Source organism: Dermacentor andersoni, chromosome 10 (assembly GCF_023375885.2).
Source record: "Dermacentor andersoni chromosome 10, qqDerAnde1_hic_scaffold, whole genome shotgun sequence".
Taxonomy (NCBI): Eukaryota; Metazoa; Arthropoda; class Arachnida; order Ixodida; family Ixodidae; genus Dermacentor; species Dermacentor andersoni.
In genome coordinates, this window is record NC_092823.1 from 85,050,029 (window position 1) to 85,067,741 (window position 17,713).

The 17,713-nt window shown below is 47.8% G+C and overlaps 1 protein-coding gene across 1 annotated transcript in view; it reads right to left on the reverse strand.

The window, feature by feature from the left end:
• LOC126544201 (aldehyde dehydrogenase family 16 member A1-like) overlaps positions 1–17,713 on the reverse strand; it is a 77,716-nt gene that overhangs the window by 38,671 nt on the left and 21,332 nt on the right. Inside the window, exons 4-5 of the mRNA XM_050191437.3 lie at positions 12,187–12,346; positions 8,137–8,398 (exon numbers count right to left, since the gene is read on the reverse strand). Coding sequence (XP_050047394.2) covers positions 8,137–8,398; positions 12,187–12,346 — 422 coding nt within the window. The remainder of the gene's footprint in view (positions 1–8,136; positions 8,399–12,186; positions 12,347–17,713) is intronic.

Genomic DNA, 17,713 nt, shown 5'->3' on the forward strand with positions numbered 1-17,713 from the left:
CAACCATCTTGAAAACCGGGACCACCGCGATTGTGAAGGCAAGAGCTATCAGCGGCCATGCCGATTAGCGGAAAAGGGTTAGAGACCCTTTGTACGCCGATGTTGAAGAGGCGCTTTACCAGTGGTTCATCACAACCCGTGCGCATAATGTGCCTATTAGTGGGCCAATACTTGCCACCAAAGCGAAAAACTTCGCTTTTCTTCTGGGACGCCCAAATTTTGAGCCTGGGGGAGGCTGAATTCAGCGCTTTAAAGAGCGGCACGGAATCGTTTACAAAAACGTGGTAGGGGAAGCGGCGTCCTTGGACACAGAGGCAAAGCAGCAGTGGCTGCAGACAAAGCTGCCCGGCGTGCTGGAGCGCTACGCAGAAAAGGACATATATGATTGCGATAAAACTGCTCTGTTTTTTCAAATGTTGCCGTCGAAGACTCGCGCTCTTAAAGGAGATCGATGCCCTGGCGGGAAGCACTCGAAACTTAGGATGACCGCGTTGCTGTGCGTTAGCATAGACGGGAGCCATCGTCTCAAGCCTTTCATGATCGGGCAATCAAAGAAACCAACGTGCTTTAAGAATCAGCACATCCCGGTCCGCTATCGCAGCAACAAGAAGGCTCGGATGACCCGCGACCTGTTCGAAGAATGGCTGCTCAAGTTCGACAGTATAATTGAAGGCCAAGGAAGAAAAGTAGTGTTGCTTCTTGACAACTGTAGCGCACACAGCGTTAACCCGAAGCTAACATCTGTCGAATTGATGTTTCTGCCTCCGAATACTACGGCAGACCTGCAGCCGTTGGACACCTGCGTGATAGCCAACTTTAAAGTCCTGTATCGGCGGCGCATGCTGGAGTGGCTAATTTTAGCCATTGACCGCGCAGCTCCTGGCACGTCGGGTCATGCAGAGGGGGCCCCCTGACCTGAAGATCAGCCTTTTGAAAGCCGTGCGCTTCATTTATGGTGCATGGTATGAAGTAAAGCAGTCAACCATATACAACTGCTTCAAAAAGGCGGGCTTTGTGCGTCAGGACGAACTTCCCCAACCCACTGAGACCAACACGGTGGAAGCCGCTGACATAACCAAGCTCTGGGAGCTCGTTCCTACTGGTGACACAGGTGGTGCGTCGATGGAAGAGTTTTTGACTGCAGACAGTGCTGCCTCGTCCTGCGATGAGGTCACCGACGAGGCGATCGCATAAGATGTGCTGTCTCGACAGATGGCAAAGTTGTGCGATGGTGGCGACGGTAGCAGCGACAGTGACAACGAGATTGACAGTGGCTCCTTGACCCCGACCACAATGTCCATGCAAAGTGCACTGTCGTCGATCGACTCCTTAATTGATTTTATGCATGCTAAAGGATTGCCGCCAGTGTTCGCGCAGCAGCTGGAATCCATGCACGCCGCGGTTGTGAAGCTGAAGCTGCCGCAAAAGCAAGTGCAGATTTCGGACTATTTCGGCGCGCCTAACCCTTGACACGGTCACTGGCGCTAGAAATAAAGTTTGTTTTTCACAGCCTACTTTCTACATCATCTATTCTTTAGAGCAAGTAGCGAATTCGAGTTCGGAGCTGCAAAAGTATGTCTCGCGTCTTTTTTTTTTTTTTAATAACTGCAGTCCAGATATAGCGATCACCGGTTATAACGATCATATTTCTCGTCTTTCTCGATATCGCTATAAGTGGACTGCACTGTAGACGCGGTAATTCGGCAACAGCGACTACTCCATAAAAGCTAAAAAAGTAAAGCTGAAATAGTACAACTTCGTGGGAGTCTATACGGCTGTCAAGCGCTGCACTTTCAATCACGATTGAGCCAGATCAGGCTCAAATTTCTGAGTCACAATTGGCTCCTTTGCATAAGCGAAGGAGCCAACAGTGTCTTGGTTCAGGCGACTTGGGGTGTGATAATACATGGGTGCAGCCTTGAGGAAAAGGATGTGCCGACGAATAGGGTCGCTTGCTTGCTCAGTGCAAATAAGCCCTATCAATAAAACTAAAGGTGGCGACATTCTTCTATCTTTCTGCACGAGCCAGCGAGTGAGGGCAGGTGAGGAGGTCTGGGGCTTATCCGCATGGTTGAGCTCGCGTCGTTTCTGCAGTAACAGGCGCACAGCATCCACGAGCTGCCTGCCGCACTTTTTGTTTACTTCATTTTTTTGTATTGACTTGTGCTGGCGCCATGACAGCTGGTCTCTTGGTCACGGTGCCCAATAGCGGTGATCGCAGATCCAGCGATCATCGCCGCAAGTGCACAATTGCCCAATGACACTTAACTTTAAGCTGAGCAGCTTATCGGTGTGCTTCAAGTAGTACAGTTTATAATGCATTGTTACGTTCGACCTGCGAGGGCTGGCGATCTTCGGGGAAGCGCCCGTCGAAACCTGCTCGGCCCTCTGCAGCAACTCGCTTTGTAAGGATGACAATGCGCCTAGTCAACAACCCGTTGGCACCGGCATGTTTGCAGTGGCAACTCGCTTTGTAAGGACAACAATGCGCCGCGTCCCCAACGAAGTTCGAACGGCCGTTTTCCTTCACCTAGGGATCTAGGGAGGACAGAGTGTTTATAAGCAGCCGTTGTTGGCTCTTCAATGTGCATTCTCTTTCAGTCATGCTAGACTGATGAACGGTAACATTTTCATGTAGATACTGTAAATAAATCCCATATTCCTCGTTCTCAATGAGAACAAGTCCTTCCCTTCAACAACGTCCTCAGCGTGGATGAGTTGGATGACGGCATGGGCCAGCTATCTATTTCATGCCCGACCCCAAACCTCGCAGCATGCATTTGGGTTGGGACTGGGAGAAATTTCGAATAAAGCAAGGATTCTGAGTAAAGCAGCTTAGTTATGACGAGAGTTTACAGTAGTTATCTCCTAAAGCGCCACAGATCAAAAGCAACCACATTGTGAAATGCATGGTGCAAGACTTGTATGACTGCACTACTGGCATAAGCTTCCTCAGCACTGACTGCCAACTATGCAACAAAGTATATTACAGTTAATCCTCATTAACTCTAACTTCGATATAACTAAATATTGATGAAGTTTAATTTTTTTTCTGCCCATGATACCAACCCATGTGCTTTTCACCTTTTATCTCGCGGCGGACTCCGTATATCTAAAAATCTCGGCTGAAGATACCAGGGAACAGGTGATGGAGCAGTGCCATGCAGCCTCACCTACGTTCACTTTTCAGTTGATGGCAGCTAGCTATCCAAGCCAGACGGCACACCGGGCCACCACCTCCAGGCCGCACTCCCTCCCCTCTCTCTGCCTTCTTTCCGTCTATCACCATTTGCTGCCACTGTCTTGTGGCCACCAGTGGTAAGCCGGGAGCTGAAGTCTTTCTTTTCTTACCCCTTTTATTTAGGACACTGCAGTGAAGCATCAATGAGGCCACCACATATTAATTGGGACCTTAAAGTGATTGGCACTTTTCAGCAGGCGCAATCAGTCCACGTGCGCCGCCCAAAAGAAGCCAGCTCGCGTGCTGAGATAGTATTCTCGGGGCGATCACTTTTGGAGGTGCCGTGTTTACTCAATTATAGTGCGAGTGTTTTCATGATTTTTGTTGTTTGAACTCGACCCTCCTGTTACGTTTCAGTAATGGCAAGAGTAGCCACTTTAAAACAAATATTCCAAATCCCACGGTATATAGTGTTGCACTGGCAATCTGTACCTTTACATCTCGATCCAATCCACAGACAAGTCAACCGAAGCCAGAACTTGTTTTTAGTTGGAAACGACGCTGTTCTTGCTCAGCGTGTGCCTGGTGACTGTGCTTCACTACCTTGCAGCCTTCTGCACTTCAACTCCGTTCATTTGCGACGTTATGGTGGCGAAGTGTATTCGGTATGACGGCCACTTCAAGAGACAAATAATCTTTATGACTTACGAACTACGAAACTTAGCCGCAACTCACCATCATGATGTCGACGAGTTGGCAATTTGCGGATGGCGAGACCAGCGAGAGACCCTCTTTAAATGTCCCCAAATGAAATGATTGTGCGCCTTTTAACAAGTACTTAACCTCAAATGAGCAGGACGGCACGGAAGACGAGTTGTTTCTCGGGCGACCACTTTCGGAAATCGTTTTGCCTTCACGGGACACGGCTCATCCGGGCACTGAACCACTCGAAGTGTGTGGCCGACCGCTCTCTTGGCACTGACAGTGAGCTTGGGACAACACCAGAAACACTTGTAGAGGACAGTTTCGGTGCTGAGTCATGCAAAGTTTCATGAAACTGAAGCTATCACTAAAAGTGATCCCCCGAGAATGCTGCCGAAGGAAAGCTCTGCCTGCTCCTCAGACAATGTTGAGTGAAGCGAACTCCTTTCCGAATTTCGATTCCTCGAATAAAGCCACCATTTCTTTTTTCATTCATCTTGTGTTATACTCATGGTTTAAATTTTTATTTATTTTGAGTGACTGGAAAGCCGACCCTCCATTACAATCATGGGCACGTTACATTCGAGTAAATACAGCAGCTTTCCTTTCATGAGCATTCACATGGCTCGACACTGGATGCGTTTGTGCGTATGTCCAACAGCATTTCTGGCGCTGTGCAGAGTTCACTATGTTTGCACAATGCTAAGGGTGCTGTCGGCAGGTCACAGTAGAGCCTCACGCTACGATCCCGTTTTGTGTGATTTCCCAGCACCAACGTTCGCAATCGCGGGCAAAAAAAAAATGACCCAACACGGTTACGCTTCTTTTTTACCGGTAGATACATTCACGGAAACACAACCTTTCAAGACTGGCATTCAGTACGTCACCAAAGTGCAATTGTATGTTTTCCAGCCACTAGATCCCACGTAAGCAAGTAAAGGTGCGAGGCGCATACAATCGAGCACAGTAGCCGCCTGCCACAGCAACTTCACCGTAATCCTCGCTTACCCATGTCACGTCGAAACGCCGGCACATCTCCAGCATATCTCCTCATGGGTCGTTGCACACCGCATTCATAGTTATCGCCGCCAACCCTATTGCGATAAGCATCTTCACCTAACTGGGCCACAACGCGTGGCGTAGTGCCAATGGAAGCATATTGCCCACGACAAGCAATTCTACTGTCCTTCAGCACATCCAGCGCCAAGTCTCGCAAAAGTGACAGCCCGAGAATACCACCCAGCATGCATAACTTGCAGCATTTCAGCAAGATTGCAGCTTGATGAGCATGTTCGCTTCATGCTCGTGCAACAGTGAGGTGCAAGCGTTTCTTGGGTATCTGCTAAAGGCGTGACAATTGCACTCTGCTGCAGTTTTGTTTCAGTTTTCAGAGTGAAAGTGACCGGAATTCATAACTATGCATAAAGTACCAGCGTTGGCTGTTTGGATGCATGGAACTGGTTACACTCAGATGACTAAATATCACATCAGGATAGCTAGTCTTGTGTGCCAAGTGAGTTGTCTTGGCATGGTACTAGTAACACCGTTGTCCGTAGACACCAACATGCGCTGTTGCCAATGTATGCAGAAATGACTGAGAATATTACTGGCAATATTTTGGAAAGTTACATGTGGTGTACACAGGGATACTACTTTCATGATTTTACTTATCTTGAAACACTTACCTCGAAATTTTTTCCAGCGTTTAGAGCTTAAGAGTTAATCTGGCTTCACTGCGTTCTTAGCCCTTTCAGTCACGAATTACGATGCACTAGGGTTAGATGTATCACTCGCATAATATTACGAGGTGTTGCAGACTCTCCTGAATTAAAGCAAGGATGGTAGGGAGATCATTAATACTTCTTAGTGAGCTTTCACAATTACAGAGTGATTAAATTTTTACTCAGTCCACAGTCCATAACAGCGTTGCCATCTGGTGAAATGGGCCACCAGATTTCGGAAATCTGGTGAAAATGTAGAGCTCCTGGTGGCCAGGCCAACAAACTACTACACCAGACAAAATCTGGGGATATCTGGGGAAAACCACTCTACCGAAATTACCGTCCACCCGCGCTGCTCATCCAAACATTTAACACTAGGTAGCGCCTGCGGCCGCCACGATGCTAAGGTCCATATTTGTATTGGTTTATTCCTCATGAAATCCCTGTGTTGCTGTGCTACTGCTAGGGTACAGTGAACTATATAAAGCTTACTGTAGCTAAGGTTTGTGCTACCGTGTGATGCTAGCGCTAGGTTTCAACGCACGTCGTTTCAATAGACGGCACCGGCTGTTCTAGTGGAGGAATGAATTTACCGTGGGAAGCACGGGAAGAGCAACGCCGGGCCACCGGCAATGCGTCAAGTGGCTAGCCAACACACGTGCTGACGCTCCGCTCGTTTTGCTGTCACAAAAACCTGTTGCGCAGGCCGTCTTCGACGGGAAACTTCCTGAGGATTCTGCAGCATTCTGGGCTAGAATTTTCAAGTTTAAAAATGCCATGGGGGAAAAGCCCTACCAGGAACTTGCATTGTATGCACTGCCATGTCTTTCTTCCCCAGTGTCGAATGCAGTGGTGGAGCGTGTCTTCAGTCAGGTCACGTGTGTTAAGACGAAGTACAGGAACAAAATGTCGCTGAAAACTTTCGATTCCATTGTACGAATTCGCACAACGTTGACCTCTAGAGAGGGGTGTTGCGTGAAGTTCACTATCACAGACGATATGCTATGCAGGTTTCGTTCAGGCATCTACGATGCTCCAAGGGATGATTAAAGGCTTCTCAGCGTGATTTTATATAAATAATAAGATGAGTGCTTGACGAATGTTAACTCTTGGTCATTTTTGTGCATTTTAAGGCAATTTTATTTTCTAGTGAAATCTGGGGAAATTTTAGCGAGTTTCTGGTGTCGTGCCGACTTTCCAATCTGGCAACGCTGGTCCATAATGTTTAATTAAAGAAGAAGATTGGAGCCAACAGTTCAGACCCCTTGCATGAATCAATTATTGGCTGGAGGCATAATGAGGAAGGAGAAATTACTAAGTACTTTGCCGCTGCTGATGGAACTTGGCACGTTAAACATCCTGTCAGACATGGTACAGTCAAACCTCGATATATCGGACACTGATATATCGAATTATTGCGTATATCGAACAATTTCTATATCACATGGAAAATCGCATGCATTTTTAATTCTTTATTTCGAATGGGGCCGGATGTAAAATGGGTATATCGAACTCCGCCGCCCCAGACCAAGTGCGCTCTCTTGACATGAGGTGAGCTTTCCCGCAACACTCTCAAAGATAGCGGCGGCGCGATCGGCGTTCCAGACTGCTGCGTACGACAGCTGCCCACATCGGTTGCGCCGAGGGCGCCATTTGAACGTAGCGGCGTACACACGCGGCGGCTTGGAGCCAGCACGGCCGCCTCGATCACGCGCGCACGGCGAGGCTTGCCCCCGCCATGCGCGCGTGATCGAGGCGGCCGTGGAGCCAGTCGGAGCGCTTTGTCGGTGCTGAGCCACACATCATGTGCATTGCGGACTTCGTTGGCGGTGACGACAGCACCGGAACGGTGGCGGAGTTAACAGACGTGGAGATCGCGGCAGAAGTGACTGCTGAGCGGCCAAACGAAGACGCTGCCGAGGCTGATCCAGCAAGCGCTGATGTTGCCCCGCTCCCGACTGCAACTGAGGCTGTAGCTGCTTTGGCCGTTGTACGCCGCTACTGCGGCGCAATAGAAGGCACTGGACTCTCTTGTGGACCGTTTGGACTATGTAGAGGACGCCGTGGTCAAGCACGCGGTTGCCAATATGAAGCAGGCTACGCTGCTTCAGTACTTTCAGCGAACTAAATAAATACTGTACTTTGTTTGAAGCTTCATGTGAGTATCTATTGGGCCACGATTGGTTCATTGATTGATTTGCGCTAGCTTTTGACGCGTTTTCTACGTGATTTTATATATCGAATTCTGGCTATATCGAACTATTTTGCGATCACCGCGCTGTTCGATATATCGAGGTTCGACTGTAGTACCTTTAGCAAACTGGTCATACGTAGCACTACTGAAATGAGGCAACGTTGGGTAAGCGGAGGAACGAACTGACCTGTAGCTCAATTGGTGTGGTTTGTTCCTTGCCACTACTGGACAGAATAGGCAAAAAAAAGTATTCGTGTTCACAAGTGTAAGACACCGTTGCCAAACAGGCTTAGTGCAACGATGCACGGTTCCTCATCTCGGATCTCTCTTTCGCTCACCTTCCCACTGCTGTTGGCGAAGGACTGGCCAATGCCAGCAGCAGCTCCATGCAGGTCGGCACCCTCGAGCACCACAGCCACGGCCCGGCCGCAGCCCCAGTAGCTGGAGAAGGGCACCAGGGGCTCGGCCATCAGGCGGCGAAGCTCCCGGCAGCGGCTCTGCGACGCCACCACGTGGACGTGCCCAATGCCATCCGTCTTCAGCAACTCCTCGATGCCCTCCGACGGCGTGACCAGTACGTTGAGCAGTCCACTAGGCAGCCTGACATGTTGACAGAGACGGGGAGGGAATGGTTAATTCATTAATGAAGTTCAACATCTCAAGGCTTTCCCTCCGGCTACACGAGAAATGACATGGTGGAATCTATTCGGTGAGCAAGTTAGTATGCGTTGTCGAAGCAAATAGTGCAAAAAAAAAAAAAAACGGGACAAGAAAACATAAGACAGTGCGCTGACTACCGAATACTAGGCTTTCTACACGAGAGATGGCTGCTTATAATCCTTAGAAAGGAAAGAAAGAGAAGAAACAATTGGGGCAGAGCCCACCTTTCGATTAATGCCGATGATAACGCAATTACCACTGAAGCGATGTAGCGGCACATCATGCCACCGCTGTAATGCATAATGTACGAGGCGTGTATGCCACCAAATTTCTCTCGCATATACTTCTACACACACTGCATCATCTAGGGGCACTGGATCACATGGTCATCTGGCAGCCTGAACATATATTCAAACAAAATTGTGTGGATATACATATTGTCATGTGGTAGCGACGGTTGAGGACATAGCAACAAAACTGTGAGTGGCAAAACTAACTTTATTGGGCGAACCTGTGCCCACAAGAAGCAGGCTACACTCAATGCTCAACGAAAGCGGCGAACACAGTCGGCGATCGGCGAAAATCTGATCAGCGAGTCAAGCACGTCGGCATTTATACACCAGTCGTCAAATTTTCCAGAGTAATCCCTGGGACCCGCATGTCTTCCACGAAGTTCTATGCTATTCGCGTCGCGCATACTTGCAATCGGATAACACAAGGTTCGGTGACAGACATCAGATGGAACCATCGATAACATTCGAGAAACTTCCGATACATGCAAGCATGTCCTGCGCTGTGCGATAACATTTCTTAGGTGAAACGTGGTCGCCCGATAAAAATAGGCAAGTACACGTGTCAATACCCCCCTCTTAAAGAGCATCGACCCGATGCTGCAAACAAACGAAAGTAATAAAGAAAAACACTCATAGCAAAGAAACAACAAACTAAGGAAGTTTGTCAGCGTGCGTAAAAGGGCTTAAGACGCACCACGTGGACCACTTCAGATCATGCGCGGCGCCGCTGTGAATGCGAAATGCCGTCTGGCACGCCAATACGTCGGATGACCTTGTAGGGTCTGAAAGTGTCGCAATAGTTTCTCGCTGAGTCCTTGTCGGCATATCAATGTCCAAACCCAAAAACGGCCACTGGGCTGGTACTCGACGAAGCGTCGTCGGAGGTTGTAGTGTCGGCTGTCGGTATGCTGCTGGTTCTTGATCCGCAGGCAGGAGAGCTGTCAGGCTTCTTCGGCGTGCTGGAGATAGCTAGCGACATCAAGATCCTCTTCGTCAGTGATGTGCGGCAGCATGGTATCGAGCGTCGTCGTCGGGTTCCTGCCGTAAACCAGCTTAAACGGCATGATCTGTGTTGTTTCTTGCACCACCGTGTTGTAAGCGGTTCAATTTCACTAAGCAAAGGAGAAATTTAAGTGACTATTTTTTTGTCACTGAAGATCAGCACACACTCAGTGACCCAAGTTGGTTGTATGGTTGGTTTTGAACCCGATTTCATCGGCACTGCAGCCCAATGCTCTACCCATTTGACCATGGACTACCAAGGGACCCATCATGGCGGGAAAGAGGTTAAGTGCAGACGTGCATATATAGACACAGAGACATACCACAAACTGGGTGAAGCTCCCAAAGAATGCTAACTGCGTTGATAAAATGTAATTGGTTAGGCTGTATCACGGACGTATCCACAGTGGGGCACGTGAAACGTCTTGTGCGTGCTGATGAGGGCGTATGGGCACTAGGGTAAAGAAATGACACATCCAAATACAAAGGAGACATTTATTCCCAGACTATAAAGCTTACTTGAAATTACAATGCGAAATTACACCTGCCTGTCCTGTCTTTCTTTTTGCATTGAGTAATTTTGCACTGTACTTTCGAGTATGGATTAACAACATGCCCAGCATAACGTTCTTGTGAAGCTTACATGCTAAACAGTGGGGGTACTACAGTGTAATCTTGCAATTGTGCTTGCTCCTTATTTGTAGAGGGCCCGCCGTGATCAAAGGCAAGACATGAATTGGTTGAGTCACTTCATGCCATTAATGCACCCTCCGTGTCGAACGTACCATAGCTGAGAAACTATCGAATGTCTGCAACAAATTGCACACTTGTAAGCCTTATAACTCTCAATGAGCACAGTTTTGAGTTTACAGATTATACCATGGCCGAGTGGGCTCTCAAGTGCAACCACTCCTGCTCAGATGGGCAAACGTACTGCCAAGCTGTGCCTCTGAAAGTTGAGCGAGAGGCTAAATTGAGCTCTGACTGTCATGCATGACGCGAGAACCATGCCATCTATGCACATGACACAAGCGTGACTGACTAATGGCTTCTTTTCTCTACACGACACCAGAGTAAGGCTTGAGGGCAGTAAGGTTGCAAAGATAAGCGATAGTAGCGTTACACTTTTTAATTTAGCAAGCAGCCCCTGATAATGACCAACATGAACAATGTTTTATGTCAACAAACGCATTGGCTTTTATACGACTCGTTGAAAGTTCCAGTGTAATCACTGGTGCCACGTGGCTTCCAGAAAGTACTACACAATTTGCGTCGCACATATAATCAGATTACAAAAGAACCGCAAACCATGACAATCGAAACAAACACAAACGAGACCAAACCAAGCAAACCAAACAAGCGTGAGAAAGAGCTGACACAAGCAGACAATAGTACAAAATTAGTGGTCCAGCTGAGGCCAGTTAGGAGTACGCATTGAGTGGTTGGGTGGGTCTGTGTGACACCAGTTTCCCGTGCACATGTCACGGAAGGGGCCACTCTCATTGCTCTCGGCCATTCGCAGCTCATGTCTCGTCTGCCACTTCGCGTTCACTATTTCATGTTTCGCTGTTGTGCTCAATCACTCGGTTATGTTGCCGTCGTCGCCACAGGAACGAGCGCCTTAAAGCTGCGCTCTAAAAAAAAAAAGAGCTCCCATGTAACTGAGACAAATAGGGGTGGGCAAATATCCTAAACTTTCAAATCACGAATCATGTCCTATTCTATGTCACTATTTCACTGTCACTATGTTTTCGAATGCTTCAGTGCTTCAACTCTGCGCAATCAAGCATAAAAATGGCACACAAGTATGATAAGTATTATTTCCGTGGGCAGGGTATAGTATATGGGCATAAAACGTGAAACCTTGCTCTGTGGCACAAGCTACGTCACTCACGGAGCCAGACATTACAAGCCATGCAGCGATCATCCGCACTTTTCTCTGAAGAGTTCTGTGCACGCGAACAAACTGCTTGTGTGTTCCCATTGCCCCATTTATGCTACATAACATGATAGCTCTGACCGATATGTAATGTCATGTCAGCAACTTGCTAGGGTTATAAATACCGTATAGACTCATGTAACGACAGCACCCCTCCCCAACACCTTTCCCCCTAACTTGGCAGCCCAAAATGGCACCAAACTTGGCACCAAACTTGGCACCATTTCGACCAATGGGTTCGGTCCCGTGAAGGGCCGCACCTCGTCAAAATTTGAAAAGGAAAAAGTGTAAAAATTACACGAGTTTATATGGTACTAGGGCGTGAACGTTGTTTTATACTAACTGCAGTAATGGCTTTTCATTATTTGAACAATGTTCAAGAAAGTACTCAATATTCGACTCGTTTCTGGTACTATTCGATTCGCATTCAATTCGGTTTCAGAACGTACTATTCACACGCCCCTAGAGGCAAACGAAAAGAGGCTACAGCTCACCCCCCAGCGACAGCGATTTCAGCAAAGTGCATGGGCGCCAGGCAGAAGTCGGACTTGACGACGATGAGCAGCGAGTTGCCGGCAGCCAAGACCTCGCCAACCCGCCATGCAGACACGGGGCAGGTTGCCTTGGCATCCTCCACCAATACCAGCACGACACCTGGGGCACAACCACCAGCCAGCAAAGGCTCGGGAAGCTGACCAAACAGACTTTGAAGCAAAGACAATGCTAACGAATGTGTCGTCACATGTCTGAAATCAGACAAAAAGTAAGAATGCAAAGAACAGCCCAGGAATGAGACAAAGTAGGTTAATTAACAATAGCCTACTTTGCCTTCATGCCTGCGTGCTTCAGTATGTACCAACCAGTTTAAAGAGGCACTTTTAAAAAGGTTGCAATCTTTTATAAAGAAAAAGGATAGGCAGAGGAGTTTCAGAGTAATAAGGAACAAATGTTCTAAACACGTTTTTTTTTTGCCAGAGCGATGTGTGAAGTTGGCAGAAGTATAGCTGAAACGCTCATTTTTTAAAAAGATTTATTCGTGAAGTTCCAGCACCCTGAAACATTACAGTGGGTTATGAGGGTTACCGTAGTGAAAGCTCTAGAATAACTTTGACCATCTGAGGTTCTTCACTGTAAACCTAAATCTGAAGAACAGGAGCATTCTCGCATTTCACCCACATCGAAATGCAGCTTCCACGGCTGGGAGACGAACCCACAACCTTGCACTCGGCAGCATGGTGCCAAGCCATTGGCCCATCCTGTCTGGTGCACAATATATTAAATGAATTAAATTCTCAAGTTTGGCATGCCTAAACTACTATCTGATTATGAGGCACACTGTAGAGGCGGACTTTGGATTAAGTTACACTACCTGGGGTTCGTTAAGGAGAGATAAAAAAATTGCCAAAAACTGAGTTTCTTCAAAGTGGTCTTTTCATAATATACAAATACTGCCGCATGTTCTGACCAAGTTTCCCGTGTCATGGATTAATATTTCAGCCACAATATCAATTTATGTAACCACCGTGAGCTATATTTTGACAGAAGAAAGCACAAAAAGCATCTTGTCATGCCGCTGCTGAACGACATACGCTGTCGCGGCCATCTTGGTCGCGTTGGAAAGAACTACTACTTTACTTTCCTGCCACATTTTCGTTCGTCCCCCTATTCGCTATGCAGAAATACCGTACCGAAAAAAAGTTCCAGCGTGCGACCCCATTTGCCCATTCAGTGCACGGGACTAAATAAGGTCATGCGATTGGCTTAGGCGGCTGGTGTCGTCTGCTGTGGTGCGCGGACGCGTTTGATAAGCGAACCACGATGCCATTTTGAAAGTCGCTAGCGTAGTGTGTAGTGATGTCAGAAGTTTGCCACTCGAAACAAGTTTGGCAAGAAAAGAAAGCGAGCGCGCTACAACTTTGAAAAGTGCTCCGACCCTGCCGAAAAACACAGCAACCACCACCCGCCAGCGGTTTCAAGCGATGGCTGCAACGCGGAATGCAATGGACCTGGCAAGAGCAAGCTAGGCCTAATGACGTCGCAGGGGCAAGCATCCAGCTGCCTACCTTCCAACTAAATTTATTATAACACTTTACATTTACTCAAAAGTGCACCACAAGTACAATCAAAAGTGCTTCGTGATGCTTGCCACATATTTCAAATACAGCATACATTTATTCATTCAAATCCAGTTATTTCAATGCTGAAATTAGTCTCCTCCAGATAATTCAAACTTGGCTGGTCATTATGCACACGCCTGACCCCAATGGCCACCACAGTGGCGAGTCGAATAGCGGAAGCATTGGTCTCAGCAGCACTTAGGGTTCAGAGAACTTGTCGAACCCATGTCATTTCTTCTTGAAAATGCCTGTTTTCAGCCTGCCCCAGGAAGATTTTCTAAAGCAAGAACAGTAGCTCACAATGAATTAGTACAGTATTCATCAGATTTTAATGTGCACTTTTTTTCGCCCAAGAAAATTCAGCCAGAAAATTGCTTAGGCAGTGCAATCTGATGCCCAATCCTCATTCGCTGCGTTTGCAACAGCCTACTGAGTGAGTTTAGCAACGTCATCACCACATTCCAAGATGGTGACTATAGATGACAGCATCATGGACAGGGTAGCTAGAAAGGGAAGTGTAGCCAGGAACATGCGTTGAATATAGCAGAGAATATAAGAGCACTAAGCTCGGATGCTACATTGTAGAATCTGCAAAGACCCAGGTGCAGCAGATTAGTGAACAAACTAGCAAAGCATTTGCAAAGGCTGAAGTATATTTTGGGCAGTGCCAGAACAGACCCATAGGACTTCCAAGGAATGTGGAAACTCGCTAATACAGCTTTGCTGTACAAGGACTGGCATACATCCACAAAGCTTTCTTTAACACTGTTACCTTGTTCCCAAAAGGCGAATCTCCCTGGTAGACCCTGATCCGGAGTACCTATGTTCTTTTGCTCCACAGCAATAAACTAGTTTCTAGCTGGTCAATCCAGAGTGGTTAGTGGCTTCCTGTTGGCATTGCAGAAATGCCAGTTTACTGCATCATTTGTCTCTATATGTACCGTATTTACTCACATAATCTATCCGCTTCTTTACAGAAAAGTTGACATCATTTTGGGGGAGGGTTGATTACATGGGGGAAAAATTTCATAAGAACTGGAACTTCTTATCACTATTTAGATAACAAAAACATGTGCTCACAACCTTACCTTTGTAGGTAACACACATGCACAATGTGATCAAAATTTCATTTTTATTCACAAAATGCTGCCGGCCACTTGTTCTCAGTAGTGTGGGTCGTCGTTGGGCCACAGCACATCGTCATTGGTGCTGTCCGGGCAGTTTAAGATGCTCGGTTTCTAAAAACTAAATTTCTAAAGCTTGCCTTGCTTTGGTATTTCGATATGTGTGACGATTCTTCTTTGTAGCTTTAAGCTCATCCTCTTGTTTTCTCCATAATAGCACAGGCACTGGCTTGATGTTGAAATGCAGTCCAGCAGCATGGTTGCCACGGTTTAAGCGTAATGCATGCTCTACAACCTTCAGTTTGAAACAGCCCGTGTTTAACTGGCCTAATGGCCCATTGCATGATGCACAACAGATGTGCAGCACTGCAGAAATACAGAACAAGCCACAACGCAGCACCTGATCAACAACAAAAAAATTCACCTACAATTACGATTCTCCTTAAAGAGCCCTTCACCAGGTCTGGCCATATTGAGCTGACAAGCGCAGAGCATACATTGCGCGATAACGATCGTGTCAGCAAAGTATTACATCGCCACGCGCCACGGAAAGATCTGAAATTTCAAACCGAACGCCGTTTTTGCTTCTCCTCACGGCCGCCGCGCTCCAAGCCGGAGGATGACGTACTCGTGCACCTGCGGTTACGTACTGGTGTCTGCAATGTGACGTCACTCGTGGTGACACGTGACTTCGAGAATTATTCAAGACAACATCTGTTATCTGTGCGGTCTCTTGCTTGAATTGATGAATCGAAGTTTAGAGAAATAATAAAACACACAAACGGAATGTCTGCGTGTTTATGCTTTACTTCGCACCAAAGCAAAAGAGATGTACTTACGCTTCGTCTGCTTGTTCCTACGGTCGTCCAGTCACGTGCGCAGGTACCGAAACTATGCCCTTTTCTACCGTGTTCCAGCGTGTGATCGCGCTCCATGATCCACTTGTTCTGCCTCAGTATTCGTCTAGCACTGAATTATACTACTGGTCATGCGTCCTTGTGCATAGCATGCAAAATCTCGCGCTGCGCGAAGCGAGACAATCACAACAGCTTGCGCGCAACGCTGTCAGCAGTAGTGCGCAGCGCTGCAAAAAAATCAAAACAAAAAAGCGAGGAGAAAAAAAAATGAAGGCGGGGCCCGTGATGTATACGTCAAGTGACCCTCGAGGACAGGTATGGGAGAACGCAGAAAAGGAATTTCGCTTGCAGAAGCTAGACGGGGAGTGGAGATAGTCTCGCAAGGCAGTGGAGCTCGCCTGCTGAAATCATGGGTTCGCGGAACTGAAATATTTATATCTCAGCTATTAATGAGCAGATTCGAAAAATTTTTGCGCCACAACGCTCCCTAGAGGACACGTAACAACTTCCAGCGTATAACCAAAATTTGCTATGGGGCCTGGTGAGGGGCCCTTTAATGCAAAATTTGAGTGCAGCTGTTTAGGTGTTCTGAATTCCTGATATATTGAAACAAAGAAATTGAATCTGAATGGCAGGGTTCTTTCGGTGGTGGCGCTGAGCCTTCTGGGAATCCTTGGGTCCCATGTTCGTCGCACGCGTGCCAAGCAGGTTCGGGAGACCTTCCTTTCGTAGGCTGCGCATGGGAATCGCAAGCGCTATCAGCGCCATTGGGTGTGTCACGCGAGATCCCTCTGACACTGCCCAAGTCTCTTTGGATGCTAGCAAGCGCCGAGTGTGAAAGTCTCCGCCACCGACCCCGTTTTCCCATACATGGTTAGCCAACCGTGTTACTGCTGTGGCAGTCGCCGTGGCTGCCCACATCCCCACCTAGTAAGCCGGAAGCCCTTCTTTACCTAGCATATTATTCTCCACGAGTACCCTCAGCGATGTCAACTATATAGCTAGCTGGCTTGCTCGAAGTGTCAGTGCAATCGTAGTAAATGCTTTCCGAGTGTACACGTGGTTGTCTATTGTTTCCTCAAGCTTGTATCGGAGCGCGGTCGATGGCAGGCGTGTGTCAACCGCGGGGCTTGGTGTACCGAAGCATAACTCGGTGCACCATAACTCGGCGCACCATAACTCGGCGCACCATAACTCGGCGCACCATAACTCGGCGCACCATAACTCGGTACACCATAACTCGGTACACCATAACTCGGTACACCATAACTTGGAACCCCCCCCCCCCCCCCCCCGTGCCTTATCCCGACAGCCTCTGCTCGAGCACCTCGTTTAGCAGCACAAGCAGACGAAGCACTTCCACCGTCGCTCATTGTTCAGAAAGAAAGTGAACACGGGAATGCGTAGCTCGCACAGTGCACATTTTCTAGCGGCAGCGATGGCGCAGGCAAAGTAGCGCATGCACAGTGGCTCTGAAGCCCACACCAACGCTTTGTTTCCATATATGGTATCGGTGCATGTGCTCGCCGCATGCCTTAGTAATGACATCGGCGACCAGGTGACAGAGCACGCTACTTACCATCTTTCATCCTCTTGCCTTCCACATTTGCTCTCTTTTTCCATCCTTCGGTGGTGGAGCATGTTTCATGTGGCACTCTGCTTCCCTCTTCCCCCTTTTGCCATACTCTCCTCCACCTTATTCCTCATGCTTTCTCTGTGCCCTCCTCCACTTTCTGTCTTGCGCTCTTTTCACTATCACCGTCTTTCATCCTCCACTGTGCTGCAGATTCGCTCAGCTTTTTTCATCCTTCAGCGAGCTTGTTCATTCTGCCGGTTACGCTGATGCTGAACAGAGGAACGGAACTAAAGGTCGTGGTGACGTGACGAACAGCTGGGCAAGTGCATTGGTTGTTTTACTTTGTT